At 53.1% G+C, this 16,849-nt stretch overlaps 1 protein-coding gene across 1 annotated transcript in view; it reads left to right on the forward strand.

The window, feature by feature from the left end:
• Csmd1 (CUB and Sushi multiple domains 1) overlaps nucleotides 1-16,849 on the forward strand; it is a 1,642,653-nt gene that overhangs the window by 1,379,525 nt on the left and 246,279 nt on the right. The window contains exons 24-25 of the mRNA XM_012517218.2: nucleotides 10,574-10,765; nucleotides 11,321-11,447. Of these exons, the coding sequence (XP_012372672.2) occupies nucleotides 10,574-10,765; nucleotides 11,321-11,447 (319 nt within the window). The remainder of the gene's footprint in view (nucleotides 1-10,573; nucleotides 10,766-11,320; nucleotides 11,448-16,849) is intronic.

Consider the following 16,849-nt stretch of genomic DNA (forward strand, 5'->3'; position numbering starts at 1 on the left):
GAAAAGAGGACAGATTTGTTTCGTTCTTCTTACGGGGTAATAAAAAGTGGTAGCTATTGTATGAACTGCTAATGGGTATCCTGCACTTGCTCAGCGTCTTTCTTAGGAAAGCAGGGCTCCCAGAGGCCCGGCACTGCGGGAAGAAAGCGCAGGGCTTGGGCTCCCAACATCTGGTTTTCTTTACCTGTGTGCAGACATACTTCACAATGCCTTAAAAAGAAAAAAAATTCCTGATATTTATTCAGATTCAGCATAATTAGTTTTCTGTACTCCACAAATTCTGGCATGAGGATATTTGAAGGCTACTTGGGTTTCTTTTCTTCTTACTTTTTTTTCTTCCAGTACCAAGGATCGAACTCAGGACCTTGTGCTTGCCAGGCAGGCGCTTTCGCCACTGAGCTATATCTCCATCACTTTTTCTTTTTCTTTTCCTCTTTTTTGTACCTGGAATCAAAGTTGGGTTCTTCTTTATTGTTTCTTTTTTTTTTTAGGGGGTGCTATTGGAATTTCTACAACCTCATCAAATACTTTTTTGTTCCAGTGTAAGTAAACATTTTAGAAACACTGATACGAAAATGTTGCCATCTGTTGAAAACCAACAGTTGGCCGTTGCCTTAGGGACAGAAAGCTAAGTAGGAAGACGACTGCAAACACGGAGGCTGAAGCTCGCCGAATCGAAAGGGTGCCCGAGCAGTGCTGCAGATGACCATGGGGGCGCGTGTCACGCTCAGGAGGCGGGGGAGGGAGGGCCTGTGCCCTCGGGCACGCGCAGCGCCGCTCGCCCGCCACGCCCCTGCCGCTCTTCTAAAGTAAGAAATGGCTTTTGAAGACTCGACCTTGAAATTTCATGAAAGTTAACAATCAGAGCCTACTGCTGCTGCTGAACGGCGTCCCAGGGTTTCCTGGGTGACGGCAGGCACTTGTAGCTCACGTCTCCTTGCAGCGCTCGGTGAGGGATGGCGTGGCTGCGCAGGAGGGAAGAGGCGCAGAGCGCAGCCCCACAGCCGTTGCTTGCTGACGTGGGGGTGGCTAGATTTAGAGAAAGCATTTATTTAGAAGATGAAGAGAAATAAGCCTTTTATTGGAGGTAGATGAATTTTGACATAGCCTGATATCTGGTATGTGATGTTTAATCTTGTGATATGAAGCATAAACTGCAGAAGCCGACCTAGCACAAATTGCTCTTTGGGAACTTCCCAGCCTACTCCTAAGCTCACAGCATGGCGAGAATGGGGCGGGATAGAAACGCAGAGGCCTGTAGTGAGCAGGAGGAGGGCTCAGGCCTGCTCTGGCCTGGGGCTCCAGGGAGCGGAGGCTGTTTCTTGCAGTTAAGCTCCGCAGAATAAAGAGGGCTTTACTTAGGAGCCAGAACTTCCTCATTCGGGGTGTTGGCATCACTGGTCAGAAAGCCCTTCCTTCAGAAAAACAAAACAAAACAAGGACGTGATCTTGTTAGCACGGGGAACACCTGGTGGTAGATGTGACGCTTTCAGGCAAGCCGTGGCAGCCGAGCCCTGATTCAGATGCGCACTCCAGCCCTCCCCGTGGGCCCCAGGGAGGCACCAGCTGGGCCTCACTGCAGTGACCACATCTGGGCCGGTGGCCGGGGCTTCCCTGCCCTGGATCGATGTATTCAGGCCAGGGCAGGACACATCTGGGTCAGTGACGCGTGTGCGGAAGAGCTAAGGCCGCGGAGCTCCCGAGGCAGCACAGGCGCCAGAGAAGAGACTGCTGCTCAGGTACTAGAGGCAGTGCCGGTCAGCCCAGAGGAGACAGCTCCTCTGTCCTCCTGCACAGGGAGGCATGGAAGGCGTCACCAGGAAGGCACCCACTGATGGGCACGAGTTCTTCTGTAATTTGAACATTCAATTATCTAACCAGCATTCAAAAAGTAAAAGACATATTTCTAAAACTATACCAAGGAAATGATTTTAGTAGGAATTATAGATAAGAAAATCATCAAAAAGCAAAAGGAAATTTTGGTTGGAGATTTATTCAGGCTGCTGTAGATCAAACCTTGAAGCGCTTGTCATGCCTCGTTGGCCAGCTAAGTTCACGGAGAACAAAGTACTGTTCTGTATTCCTGGTGCTGAAGGCTGCTGTACTGGTTTCATGCAAAGTAGCCTAATTCCTGCAAATATCTATTTTCATATGTACACGCATCACCAACGCTTACTGCTTCAACACAAATAATGGGGGAGAATAGGATTCTCTCTCTGGAAAATCAATTTATGGACAAATAGGAAACTGTAACTTCCAAGTCACTGCGTTAACTCATATTGCTGAATCCATCCTGAAATTTGCTAACTGGATTTTTTTGATTGAATGCTACTCTTAAACCTTCTGATTTTTGTAAAGGTCAGAGACAACCCGGACGGAATGCCGCACGTTCCTTCTCCTGACTGCGAGGCCACTTCAGCAATGTCCTCCTGCGTGTGCCATGCGGATCTTGCTGTAGAATCCCACCCGATGTTCAGCCAAGTCAGAGATCTGTACACACCCCTTGTCTGGAGTCACAGGAGCTCAGATCAAGTGTTGGGGCATGAGTGGCTCTAGCCTGGGGTACCGGGTCTTGTCCGATGCGCATGTTCAGCAGTCATTCCCTTGTCCCGGATCAGAGGCCACCGCCATTGGGGGGTGCAGGAGAGAGGCACTGAAACGTAGTTGTCACCCATCTGAGGGAGGGCTTGGAAGTGGCCGGGTGATGGCGAGGTCTGGCCAGCGAGGGTGTCGGGCTCCAAGGAGGAGCTGGGTCTTAAAGGACAGGGGCTGGGAGCCTTGCAGGGTGGAGAGGGTGCGGCTGTAAGCAAGTCACTGTCAGCAGGACGGGCAGACAGTGGCCAGGTAGCGCCCCGGCAGGCCGCACAGCATCGGGCCTTGGAGGGTAGGGGCACTGCTGGTTCTGCTCAGGAACAGGGAGGGGCTTTGAGGCATGACAGCTGTGGGTGTCCCCGTGGGTGGCAGACAGAACGATGGCTTTGGGATGGGTCTGCACGTGGGCTTGTGCCATGGATGGGTGTTTTGGGTTCCTCTGTGTGGCTTTGCAGCTGGGTCTGTGGCTGAGGACTTTGTGAGGCTGAGCAGGTGTGGAAGTGGCACGGTGCGCATGCGGTTCAGTGGATGGAGCCGCCACACCAGGTGGACACGCTGCACCTGGCGTGGCATGCAGCCTACAGCAGTGGTCCTCAACCAGCTGTCTGGAAGAAGAGACCCTGGACTCGGAGCAGGTTCGTGCCCTCTGTGGGCCCCCCAAGCAGCCTCTGTCCTGGCGCCTGCTCCAAGGCCGGGGCTCCCAGGTCATTCTCAGCTGGGGTGCGGTGCCTCAGGTGCACTCGGTCATGTAGTGGTTGGTTCTGGCTGTAGAGCTTATTCACAAAGAGCTCAGTGTTTTTATACTACTTCCTGCCCCCCCCCCCCCTGTGGGGGCTCAAACTCAGGACTGTGTTTACCAGGCAGGTAGGCGGGTGCTGAAGCCGCTGAGCTCTCTCCGCAGCCCTGCTTCCCATTTCTTGCCAGAGTCTGCATACCTCTGCCACATGAGGAAGGGGTCCTCGCAGCCGTACACTAGTTTCGCAACCCTGGGGGTCGAACCAGGGTCTCTGTACTGAGCTGCGTCTCCAGCCCTTTGTCTGTTGTTAGGCTTTCTTTGAGATAGCATCACCGTAAGTTGTTGCATCATCCAGGATGGGCTGGGCTCGAACTCCTCCTGCCTCAGCCTTGTAGAGCACTGGGATTACAGGCGTGTGCCCCAGCCTGGCTTCTCCGTGCACATTTAACTCCAGGGAACCAAACAGGGTGAGGTGTGGGGTAGGTGCCTGACCAAGGCCAAGAAGGCCCCAGCCTAAGTGTTCTGTCCCTGTCCCTCCCTAGAGCCCCTGAGGCTGTCAGGAGCCTCTGTTGGAGGGGGAGTCCCTCGGTCAGCCCATGTCTGAGACGGGGCTGGACTCAGGCTTGTGCCATCCATGGGTGCTTTGGATCCCTGGGCACAGGATCATTAGGCAGCATCTGGCCGAGATGGACTTTGCTCTCTGTTTTGGGCTAACATACAAGAGCTGGAACAGGAGCAGAGGGAACCAGGCTTCGGGTCCTGAGGCTTCCTGGGAGAAGGTGAGGGAAGCCTCCATGGGAATTTGGCACGGATTTGCTTATTGTGCCTAACTTACTTTTGAATAATTTCCTAGGGAAAGAAACCTTACATTTTCTAATGAACGGTGAAGAATAAAACACAGCTTTAAAAATGATTTTCAATCCTATTAGGTTTTCTTTTCTTTTTGGCAAAATCACAGACCTCTGTGTAAGCAGCCGGGAGGAGATGCATACTACGTGGCCAGGGTGGCCAGCCTGTGTCCCATTATCACAGAGATGACTCCAGGTCCTCTCCTGGGAAGGCGCGTGGCCCTGCGCCTCCCTCCTGCCCGATCCCAGGCGCCTCCTCGCTTCGCCTCCTGCTCTGACCCATGTCCAGACATCCCTGGGCCCAACCATTCGGTTGGACTCGGGTCCTGGTGTCTCAAGCACCACCTATGGGACAGCGCCGGCAGCAGCATGCGCCCGGCACAGAGCAGGGTGCAGAGAGGCTGGCAGCGGCAGAGCGAACATTTTAGGGCAGGTTGTCGCCCGGTATTCACATAAAAAGTCCAAGTGTGTAGGCACACGAACACCACTGCAAGGGAGGCCAAGGTCAGGTGCCAGGACCCGCAGGACCAAGGACAGACCACCCTGGCGTGGCTCATCTGATGACTCCTGGCTCACTACCCTCCATCCCCATCATTTCTCTTTAATAGATTCACTTCTTATTAAGAAATAGTGAGAACCAAAACAAAATAAACAATGAAGCAAGAACTAAAATATTCCAGGCATATTTCGAACTTTTATAATTATTATGTACCTTAGTCCACAGATACACTCCTGTTTCTTTACAAATTACTCGCAGTATGTTGGGGTCTTAAGAATACGGAGCTACATGACGATATCGCTGGGATGCGTTTGGCTTTGGGGTGCGCTGGCAGGAGCACTGGCCCTGGCCTCCTCCTCCTGTATGTCACTCTGTTTACGTTGATATCTGACTTCCCAACCAGCGATCCTAATGTGCAATCCAGCTTTAGTTTGTATCACATTTCAGTGCCAAATTATTTAAGAATGTGCGAGTTTTTCACTCTGACTGGCTACAGCAGTGCGTGTTCCCACAGTGGAATTCTGGAGAAGTGCTGCAGGCTGATCGGAAGAGTCAGGGCACTGTGACAAACTGGGGAGTTTCAGAGCTTAAAATAAAAACTGCTGCAGTCTCTATTTTTAGACACATCAGACTGGATTCAAGATTAATTGCTTTCTTAAAAAATGTCCAGGGGCTTTACCGGGTAGCTCAGTTGTTTAAAGCACTGCTTGAGCAAATTCAATCAGGCACATAATAGGGTGGTTCGACTCTTAGCTCCAGAAGCTGCACCAGATCTGCCCCCAAATCATCCAGAAGTCACAAAAACAAAAACCTCCTCAAATTTTGGCGGCCTGCTCGTTAGCTCAGTTGTTCAAGCGCCTGCTCATGCGAATGCAGTCAGGCACAGGATACTGTGGTTCAGTCCCCGCCTGCACCTGCCTTACCAGACCCGCCCTTAAAGCAGCCTGAGCCAGCCAAAAAAAGAAAAAAATCATCCTCAACTTTTGGGCAGGGGAGATAGCTCAGTAGAATAAGGCGCAAGGTCCTGAGTTCAAACCATGGCCCTGCAAAAACAAACAAACAAACAAACAGAGTCCAAGGGATCCCTGCATGAGGAGGTTTTGTTTTAAATCACTCTGGATGTAAGGTGGTAAGAGCCATCAGCTTGCGCTGCAGTGGATTGTGATGATAAATTCTAAATAATGTGTGTGGAATGCAGCAGGCTGGACCCACATCCATGGAAACATGTGTGTGTATCTGTGTGTGTGTGCGTGTGCGTGTGTGTGTGTGTGCACAAACACTGATGCTCATGTAGCTGAAGGATCCACCCTTCAGTGTCCTGGCACAGTCCCTAGTCAACCATGTGTCCCCAGGACAGAGCAAGTGGCGCATTTAGAAGCAGCCACAGGTCGCCTGCATGGTTGCCGGGCCTGGGCTGCTCTGAGCTCCATCCGCAGCCCCCATGCTGTGTGGCTGCGCTGGCGATGTCTTCCCTGGTGGCCACCTGCACGCTGATGCTGGCCTCTCTGTCCTCCAGGGACACCCTGTGGAGGCACAGTGACCTCTCCTGTCCAGCTCTGAGCCCTGCTGGGCAAGGCCAGGTCTGCAGCTGAAAGGCCCTGGTATGGAGGAGAAGCACCATGTGTCACTGCGTGTGGAGTTCACGTGCCCTGCCCACCAGCAGGGTGTCACATGTCACCCATTCCAGGTCAGCTTGCAGCCCGGTGACTCAGCTACCCTTCCCCAAGACAGAGGCTTCTTTTGTGTTGTGGGCATCAGGCCAAATGTATGATGTGCACAGGGGCCTTAGGAGCACATGTGGCCTAAGACATTTCAGTACGACTTAATGCCACACACTGGAGGATGAAGTCCTTCCCTCCTCCTCCCTCTTCTCCTGCACCCCTGCTGCATGCACCCCCACAGCGAGTCCTCAGCAGGAAGTCTCAGCAGGCGCACCTCACCACAGCATCTTGCCCTCTGAGGAACGCTGCTCCCCAGTGCCTGCTCGGGGGACGCTGCATCTGGTCCTCGAGGGCACCTGTGCACCCTTGCAGGCCCGCTCCTGCTCCTTCTCCTCTCTGTATCGTGGCCCTGCCCACAGCCTGCTCCCATGCCTTCTCACTCGCCCACCCAGAGTCCTTCTCCTGCCATGCTCCTGTGCTGAGGTTCTCCCGCTGGGTCAGCCTGGTGTCCAGTAGTGCTCCAGCTCTGACCACGATGAGCCACTCCCAGGAAGTGTGGCAGAGCCCTGCTGCTAGGGCCCGAGCAGAGTGCACACATGGGGACATGCACTGACGGGGCTCAGGGCCGGCAAGTGTAGTGTGAGGTCACTTCCATCTGATTCCCCGGCTTCCCAGAAGCGCTTCACCCTGGACTTGTGCCACGTGCCAAGCCACGAATCTCAAAGATGGATGAGGAGGGGACACTGTGTTCCTTCAGGGAGACATCGCAGAGCTGAGACCACTGGCAGGAGGGCAACTCTCCTGAGACCAGCGCACACCTGGACCTTCATGGCCAGTGGAGCAGATCTAGAGCTGTGAGGCCTTCAAGGTCGACTCTTGGCAGTCTTACGTCCTGATCCTGTAAAGGTTTGATGACAGAGCAAGGTGGCACCAGAGAGATGGAGAGTTACTTGGCTGCCCTGACTGCGGGGTCTGACTGCGGGGTCTGAGCGGAGCTCAGCAGTCTGCATCTCAGCACTGCTGCTGCTGAAGTCAGGTGTGCTTTTCCACATGGCGTGCTTCGTATAATCAGAACGTAACAGGCGTGGTGGTGAGAATTAGCGTGTGGGGAACTGGAACAAGCTAAGTGAAAAGGTGGGCGCCGGATCAACGTGAGCCAGCTGCGGGCATATTGAAGACCCCGTAGGAAGGTGATTTAACAGCTTATCACACTGGACATGAGTGCACACCCCCCGCAGGCTAATCTTGGCTAATCGGAGCTGCGTCGCACAGCGCAGGTCAGTCGGGCACTTCAGGAAGTTCCGTGTGGACCAGCTTCGTCTCTCGAGCAATCCAGAAGTTAGCTCAGCCTCCGACCTCCATCTCGTCCTCCATCGCTTGGTCGAGGGCTGCAATGAGCCCATAAAGCCAGCGCTAGATTGTTTCCCCACTAGTTCTCCTGTTTACCACTTGTGTGTGAGAAAACAGCGTCCATATTTTGTAGCTGACAATTTCTCTCAGGTTGTTAAGGAGATTTCACCAAACTAGAGCATTATCCAAACTGGAATGTCCTGGGTGAAGTTGGGAGGGGGCAGCTTTCTGGACACGCGCGACTGCCTCAGACGCTCATGGAGGAAGAGTCCTGAGACCCACAAATGACGAGTGTCTCCGGGGGCCATGCTGCCCCTGCTGGCCCACTCTTGGAGACCCCACAGCTGTCCTCACTCCCAACGGGACACAAAAGTTTAAGTAGGAAATAAGTTCTATATGTAGAAATATTTTCATTACTTTTGAGACAAGAATCAACCCAAACACGCGAGAGTTAAAAGGGAGCCTACCATAACTCTAATAGTTGCTGACTTAAAAGAGATACAGAATTTAAGTCTTAAGAATATTAAGAATGTGGCTGGCAAGATAGCTCAGCGGACTAAGCGCCTGCCTAGGCCAGCACTGGGACTGGGGTTTGATCCCCAGCACCACATGCTGCGCCGGTCCTGCCCCTGGGCGTGCTGAGATGGCCACGGAGTCCAGGCATGAGGCGCCCCCTGTAATCCCAGCAGTGGGGGGGCTGAAAATAGGAGGATCATTATGCGTCTGAGCTGTATCGTGAAGGCCTGCACAAAATACATTCAAAAAGAAGAAGAATATTAGGAATGGCTAATTACTCTGAAGCTCTAGAGGAGGACTTCATCAGCCTGATGCTCGGCTTCTGTTTTGACGAGAATATTTTATTCATGGTGTCCTCTTGTGCTTATGACTTAAGAAGAAATGATGGGAAAGCAGACAAATAGAATTACTAAGTATTCAGCATCTCACTGCAATGCTTAATAATGTTTTGACAGAAATAACTTGAGGCTTTTAAGTTTCGATGGCATAACGAAATACAGACATGGGTTTTGTACACTGTTTTCATACAAACTAGTGGTGCAAGAGACAGAAGCTTACTTCCTATATTTATCTTATTATTACTCTTTAGCAGTTTTAAGATTAATCATTTAAAGTCTTTTCAATTCATATTGCAATGGAAGGAGCTCTACTTTGCATGAATAACTTTGTCAATTTTTATAATATATTTTAAAAGCTTGATTTATGGCTGGATGTGGTGACACATGCCTGTAATCCCAGCACTACGGAGGCTGAGGCAGGAAGGTGCTCGTAAATTCGAGACCAACCTGGATTACAAAGGCCAGCCTGAACTGCATAGCAAGAGACCCCACCTCAAAAAGATAAAACAAGCAAAACAAACTAAAGTTTGATTTAAAAGAAGTCACAGCAAAATCCTCTCCTGAAACAACACAGTGTAGCCATCTTAGAGCCGCATATCAGCGCTTCAGAATTCTGCTGCTACCCGTCAGCCGATTCAGAGCTTCCGCATGTAGAAGCAGCGTGCACGACGGATAGCTGTGTGCTGCACTTTGCACGGGCAAGCCAAGCGTGGTTCATCGCAGTGTGAAAGAGACCACACGCCGAGGCCAGCCTCCCGTGGACGAGGACAGAGCCGGCTTGGGGTGAGCCTGCAGGCTGGGCTGGTCTGCAGGCTGTGCAAGGGCCCCGGGACCCAGAACGGCTAGCGAGCTGTGTCAGGATCCCAAGGCCCACAGCGCGGCTCCTGCGGGACACACCGCACACCGGAGCTTGGGGCCCAGGCTTTTCCGTGCGTGGCTTCCCAAGGTGGTGGCGTGGACTGCTCCCTCTGCAGTCAGCCCTGCAGAACTGCACTCTGGGAAGAGTAGAGGGGCCGAAGCACCTGCGCTCAGTCCGTTAATAATCCGAAGCTGTGGTTGCAGAAAGGCCAAGCACTTCCAAGTGCTGACAGGGAAGAATATATTTCATCCGCCGGGGTCGGCCAGGAGGCCTTTGGGAGTCAGGTGTGGGCTTCTACAAAATAAATTAGGTGGCGCTGTTGGTTCCCCAGGTGCCCTTTTGGAGAAGCAATAAAAGTGTCAGGAGAAGCGAGGCAGCTGCACGGCCAGGTGACCACACCTCCATAAATAACCTGCTCTCTGCTGCCGGCAGGGCTGCATGTGCTCAGAGAAACAGCTCTCCAGATTAGGCAGCAGGGAAGCAACTCAGAGGACAGTTCTCCACAAAACACGCTCACATGACGTCCAGGGCGTCTTTACCCACACACCTGAAATGCTCCCTTCTTTGGTTTTATCTCTTCCTTTCTTCCTCCAAATGAAAGCTTCAAGGCAAGCTGGAAGGCAGAGGGCCTCGCTTCGTCTAGGTGACCTCACAAGTGCGGTGGGGGCTGTGGGCTCTGGGGACTGTCCTCTCCGCGCAGGGGGCATATTCTGAGTAACGCCATGAGCAAGAATACCTGCCGACACCTGAGCTTCGGGCTGTGAGCTCCTGAGGCCTTCCGTGACGTCCAGGCCAAGCGCTGTCCTTGCGCCGATGGCACCCGTGTCCGCTGAGGACAATCCATAGTGAGCGCCTTCTGTGACGGAGGGTGGGAGACAGCGCCACAGTGAAGAGGCCCTGGCCGGCTCCCTGGCCAGGCTCGCTCCTCAGTGCAGCAGGGGTGTGTGTGTGTGTGTGTGTGTGTGTGTGCACGTGTGTACATGTGCACATGCATGTGCATGGGGCCTGTGTGCAGATGCACCGGTGGTTCCGGTCTGCGGAATGCCCTGTGGGTGCTCAGCGACTCCCCAGGCTCCCCGCATCACGCCTGTGCGTGCTCCGACCCGCCTCCCTTGCCTTCCCTCAGGGCTCATGCATATGCCGGGTCCCCTCACTCTCTGCTCCTCTCTCCTAGGCTTTGATCTGGTCAAGTGCGAGGACCCCGGCAGCCCCCACTATGGCTACCGGATCCGCGACGAGGGCCACTTCACGGACACCGTGGTTCAGTACGGCTGCAACCCGGGCTACGTGATGCACGGCAGCAGCACCCTCACGTGTCTCAGTGGGGACCGGAGGGTGTGGGACAAGCCGGTGCCCTCCTGCGTAGGTGAGTGGAAGGGCGCTGGCTGCACGGGGAGGCTCTCCTGAACAAAGCAGGGGGCAGGGGCTAGGCTCCTGCGTGCCCTGCCAGGAGGGGCGTGTGTGTGTGTGTGTGTGTGTGTGTGTGTGTGTGTGTTCTAGTTTGAAAGACACATACCCTTGCCCAGTGGTTACTAGAACTGTCACGTGCGTGCACCCTTGCATGTGCACGCACGGCTCGAATCACAGAGTGAACGCCCCCTGCGGAGGTAAGGCTTACACAGGCGAGGGCTGGGGGCTTGACTGCGTCTGTACTGTGCACGTGGCCCTTTTCTTTAGTAAGGGTAAGCAAAACTGAACGTAAATGTGCTGGTGCCAGCCTGTGATCCAGCTCCCCAGAGGGCCAAGGCAGCAGGTGTGCAAGTTCAAGGCCAGCCTGAGCAACTTAGAGCCTGTCTCAACACAAAGCAGAACAGGGCATGAGGCGGGCGCTCGGTGGCAGAGTTGTTGTAGCCTGTGGAAGGCCCTGGGGGGAGGGGAAAGGAAAGCGATCGGGACATCGGCCTACCTGTGTCCCTTGCAGCGGAGTGTGGAGGCCACATCCATGCAGCCACATCTGGACGCATCTTGTCCCCCGGCTACCCGGCCCCGTATGACAACAACCTGCACTGTACCTGGACTGTGGAGGCGGAGCCAGGAAGGACCATCAGGTACTGGTGGGCTGCAGCCTATGTGAGGCAGAGAGCTGGCTTCTTCTCCTGTGACAGAGAGGGTGGCCCTGGCATCCTGGGGGGGAAAGGTCTCAGCCACAGGGGACAATGTCAAGCTGTGGCTCAATGTCTTACCACTTTCCTTGGCCAGGCTTCCAAGTCCTGTGCTAAGGTATATGGGAAGAAGATATGTAGGTAAAGAGGGAGGGAGAGAGGGAGGGAAGAAGGGAAGGAGGAAGGGAGGGAGGGAAAAATGGAGAGAGGGAGGAAGGGAGGGAAGAAGGAAGGGAGGGAAAGAGTGAAGGAGGAAGGGAGGGAGAGAGAGAGAAAGGGAGGAAGGAAAGGAGGGAGAGAGAGATGGGAAGAGGAAGGGAGGAAGGGAGGAAGGGAAGAGAGGGAGGGAGAGAGAACAGACAGGAAGAGGGAGGGAGGGTGTGATGAGGGAGGGGAGGGAGAGATACAGAAGAGAAAAAAGGGAGGGAGAGGGTGGGAGAGACGGAGAAACAAAGACAGAGACAGGGACAAAGACAGAGGCAAAGAGATAGAGGCAGAGACAGAGACAGTGACAGTGACAGTGACAGTGACTAGTTAGTTTCAGCCGCTTAATCAAATGGCCCTTGAATTACGTGGCTTTTCCTGCAGCTGCCTCTGCCCGTGACTCGCTGGTCCTCTGTGCGTCTCCAGCCTGGGGGACCTGAGCTGGGCTCTGGTGGTTCCTCAGCCTGGAGAAGCTGGAGCCTGTCTGTCCCCTCCCCTCCCTGAGAAAACCAATGATGGCAGAAAGTTCCAGGCAGCAAGAAACGAGGAGTCCCAGAAGTTAGCTGCTAGGCTCGCTGGTGCGCAGGGCAGGATGGGCATTGCGCATGTGCAGTGTATGCTTGGGTGGCCGCGGGCACACAGCCTTTCACCCCGGAGGATTTCCAGCCCAGCCTGTCCCAATTCCCTGTGCTTTGCCTGCGTAGAACTAGATCAGGCGCCATCTCCCCCTCAGTGCATCCAGATGAGGGGCTCCCTGCACCCAGGCCCACGCCACCCTGGGGCTTCCCTGACTCTGTAATATCAGAGCAGGAAAGGAATTACTAAAGAACAACAAGCGGTAATGACAAATGAGCAACTTCTCCAGCGAAGCTGTGGGCAGCGAGGAAGGCTCCTTGCACGTCGTCGCTGCTGAGCCCTGGAAGAATGCCCTGCTCACGCCCACCCTCTGCAGCTGAGCGTCCACACCTGCAGGTTTCTGTGCCACTCTAGTTTAAGTCATGAGCTGCTTCCTGCCATGGAAGCTAGGTGCAAGCTATCAATATTTTGCAGAGTCACCCAGCCTAATAACTCGATTTACTTCCGCATGGTCTGGTGGCTGAGTCATACTTCAATAATAACGTAAAAGGGAATTTGAGCACTGAAGTTTGAAAAATAAAACGATGAAAAGTGCGTATATACAATTCCAGACTTAAAAACTGTGTTCTTATAAATATGACCTCTGCTAGTCTACACTGGTCATGAGGCAGAATCTCCTGGCCCTCTGCTGGAGGTGAAGGATACATCACTAGGGTTAACTGGAGAACAGAATTACTTGCATGTGTTTGATGTGTTAGCAAGCTGCACTCGGTACTGTGCCTTCATAGCAAGGTGGAAGTCATACATGCTTTCGTAGTCAGGACGAAGCGAGGCTCGGGTGTGTGGATCTGGCCTCGGGCTTCAGGACAGCTGTTCGGGGCTTCCTTTGAGGTCCTCAAGGCTCGGAGCGGCGTCCTGCATGAAATACTTGGTGGGGACGCTTGGTCATTTTAATGCAGCGCTCTGAAGTGGTCACCGGGCTACAGGTAATTAAAAGCCCAAAGAAGAACACTGCAGCAAGTTCAGCGCCGCCAGGGCCGCTGCGTGAGCACCCGTCCGACCCTCGGCCTGCCTGCCCTGAGCACCGCGCTGCCTGCCTGCCCTGCCTGCCCTGAGCACCGCGCTGGACGGTGCCATCAAGGTAACGGAGGGCCACAGCAAGCAGCGTAACGCCGCGAGCCGCGCAGCGCACGAGCGCCCCCTGCGTCTCGCTTGCCGTTCTGCAGGTCCGCACGGCGCGCACCCAGCGAGCTTCTGCTCCGGCCTGTGCCCTGCGGGCCACGCTGGGTCGTTTTAATGAGCAAATGCGGCGTCAGCAACAGCGATGGCTTGCCGGCCACATAGCTCAGCGGACTGACGCAGAGGCCGGGTTCGATCCCCGGGGAGCCCCCGGGGCGCGCTGCGACAGCGGTTGAGACTGAGCGCTTGGGAGGCTGAAAACAGGAGGGCCGCCAGAAGTGTGATCTGCGTGGCGAGAGCCTGCAGTAAATACAACAAGAAAAAACAAAGGACAAGAAACATGAGTTGCGTGGCGATATCGCGGTTCTTGCAGCTATCCCTGAAGCAGAACTTGAACGCAAGCAGCTCCCTCTGCCTGCAGCCCCTACTTGCTTCTGCTCCTGTTGGCCACGGCAAGGTTAAAGGGCGTTTGATTTACCAATCAGAGAAAGTTTGATCCAGGTTTTGATGAACCTCAGAGGTCCCAGCAGCAAACATACGCAAGAGAAGCGCGCAGCCGGCCGGCCCCTCCGGGGCGCTGACACCCGGCCGCAGCGTCGAACCGCGCCCGGGTCGTGGACCCACCGCCCGGCTCTGCCCAGCCGGAAGGCAGGTCCCTGTTCTTTAGGACTGCAGGTAACAGTAGATAACCCGAGGAAAAGACTGTGATCAGCACGCGCGCCTTCAGAACGGAGGAAAGCGCTTGCAAGTCAAACGTGCGAACAGTCCCATTTGTCTCGTGGCAAATACTTCTGTGTGACAGACCTGCTCACCCCGGTTGGCCACTTAAACTACTTTGACTATTCGCCCAACACAAAATCAATTCCAGGTCTTTGGCATGGCTTTAAAAGTGGCCTACTTTCCTATATTTTGAAATAATCGGATACAGAAAAATAAAAGCCCTCAGCCAAGGTTGCTGTAACCCTAGGAGCCAGAGAACTACACTGAACACGTGGTGCATTTTTTTCTAGTTTTTGTATTCAAAGGCTGATATATAAAATTAGAATCACATATTTATTTAAATGTTTTTATAAAAATAATATCCTGAGGTTTCTTTCAGTTAATCAGTGGTCCACTCCTACGCCCTTGCTTGTGACCCACCCTCTACGTCGCCATTCGACAGGGTTCCGTTGCCTGAATGCGCCGTACCTTATTTAAGCGATGCTGAGGTGTGCGTGATCTCCCGCTGTTGTGGGGCGGCACCGCCTCCCGGCTCCGCAGCAGAGCTCTGCAGGCAACCGTCCACCGGGACTGCAGCACAGCCCAGCAGGATTTGATGGTCGTCCGTGTGCTGGAGAAGGTGTACTTGTGGCCACAGCTGGAACATCTCAGCGTGCCGGCATCTCTCCATTTTGCGCAGACTAAATAAGGTCGTGTTAACCTTTTCCCACCTGGTTGGGGAAACAAAGAACTTTAAAGTGTTCCATTAGTTTTTCTTCTTTATAGCCTTCTCACTGTGAATGTGGCATTTGAGTCTGTCATGTGGCACAGAGGTCAGCACCAGGCCGTGGTCCTCCCTGCGCCACGCTGCTGCCTGTCCCTGGGGGAGGGGGAGGGCGGTGAGCGCCTTGCCGTGGCATTCCCTGTGCGCATGTGGCTGAGAGGACCTCCGGGATGGGCCTGCCCCTTCTTCTCTGCCTTCGCCTTTCCTCTGCAGTCCGATAGTGTCTGCACTTTGGTGTGTAGTTTTTCATTTGAGTGAGAAATGACCGTCATTTCACTGTATTTCCTGTTTGACGGGCAGGACATCGTCCAAGGTGGGGACACACACCTGGCAGGGCACATGTTTGTGCATCTGTGTCAGCCTCGCTGTGTGTGTGTGTGTGTGTGTGTGTGTGTGTGTGTGTGGTGCAGACAGAGCGGCTTGTGCCTCCAGCACTCAGCCGTGAAAGGAGCACATCAGGACTGGATTGCCCTGTCTCTGTCCCATCTCCTCCTCCCCAACCTCACAGCTCTGATTTCAGAAGGGCTTTTGCCAGTCATAGCAGTGGGATTGCACAGAGTGGGTGCTTTGTGGCCTCTGCTTTCCCAGCCCTCGCCCACCGCTACACACGGACACTCCACTGCATCAGGGATACTCTGCTGTTTGATTGTCCATGTCCAGGATTCATGATCTCTGGATGGTTTTGACTGAGCCCGGGGGCCTGCAGGGGTGTGGCGTTGGAGGTCCTGCACTTGTCCTCCTGGGGAGGCACAGCTGTGTCCCTCCCCAGTGTGCTCCGCGGTGGGGAGGTGGGCAGGGATGAGCGACACCCTGGCCTTCGTGGGCACCACTGCAGCCCCCGAGGCGGTGGCTTCGTCTCTGCTCCCACCGTGAGCTCTCCAGGTGCCCCACCTTCTGGTTGTGTTGTCCTGACGCTCTTCCCACCGCAGCCACTTCGGGTGTGCGGGGGTGCCATTCATGCCAGATGCCCTGAGGGCTCTTCAAGGCCAGCTCTGCCCATGCTGAGTGTCACCTTTGGTCAATGCCTGCTGAAGTCTTTGCCCTTTTTAATATTCTAGAATGTCTTTTTCTTGACAGCTTGAATGTGGCGTCCACGCTCCTGAAGGCTGTCTTCCTGGTTACCTATTTCACACATTGAGGTTGCTGTTCTGTGCTATTTTTTTAATCTCATGATAATTTCTCTTGTTTTTTTGTTTTTTTCTGGTTGAGCTGTGTTTATTCATTCTTGTCACAGTGTAAATTTTTGTTTTCTGATTCAATGCAAAATATACACACAACAAATGGATACAAGTCTATAAAAATAAGTTTTAAGAGAAATACAAGAAAAAAGTAAAGGTCATCACAAAAGGGCATGAGAGGTATTGTGGGATAGTGGAGCAGGAGTGGTACATGGAGAAGGTCATTTATAATTAGTGTTCTAACAATGGTATTGTAATGTACCAAACTGCTTAATCACAACGTATGTCTTCTCACCCATCCCTCCCCTGAGCCTCAGCAATTGAAATCGGCTTGGCTCATTGGACATATCTGCAAGGGACTATTTAGATTACAGAAGATCAGATGAGTAGGTTATGGGCTAATTTCTTTGGGGTATCTTTGAGAATTTTACCTTAAAAGAACATTTGGATATTTTCTCTTTTTTTTTTCAAAATTTTATTGATAAACACATAACAATGAGACAGTTTCAAATCAAATCAGAAGTACAGTTTTAACAAATACTACACTGCATATGTTCTTCTTAGTGGTTAATTGCTGTACAAGATGCAAACTTGAGATCCTATTTACAAACACCATTAGAACAAATCATTCTATTCATTAAGAGAATACAGCTATATATCTATCCTAAGCACTTTGAATACACAGATACAAAATGGACATTCATCGGTATACCCCATTTTTTCTAAGT

Source organism: Octodon degus, unplaced genomic scaffold (assembly GCF_000260255.1).
Source record: "Octodon degus isolate 3935 unplaced genomic scaffold, OctDeg1.0 scaffold00155, whole genome shotgun sequence".
NCBI lineage: Eukaryota > Metazoa > Chordata > Mammalia > Rodentia > Octodontidae > Octodon > Octodon degus.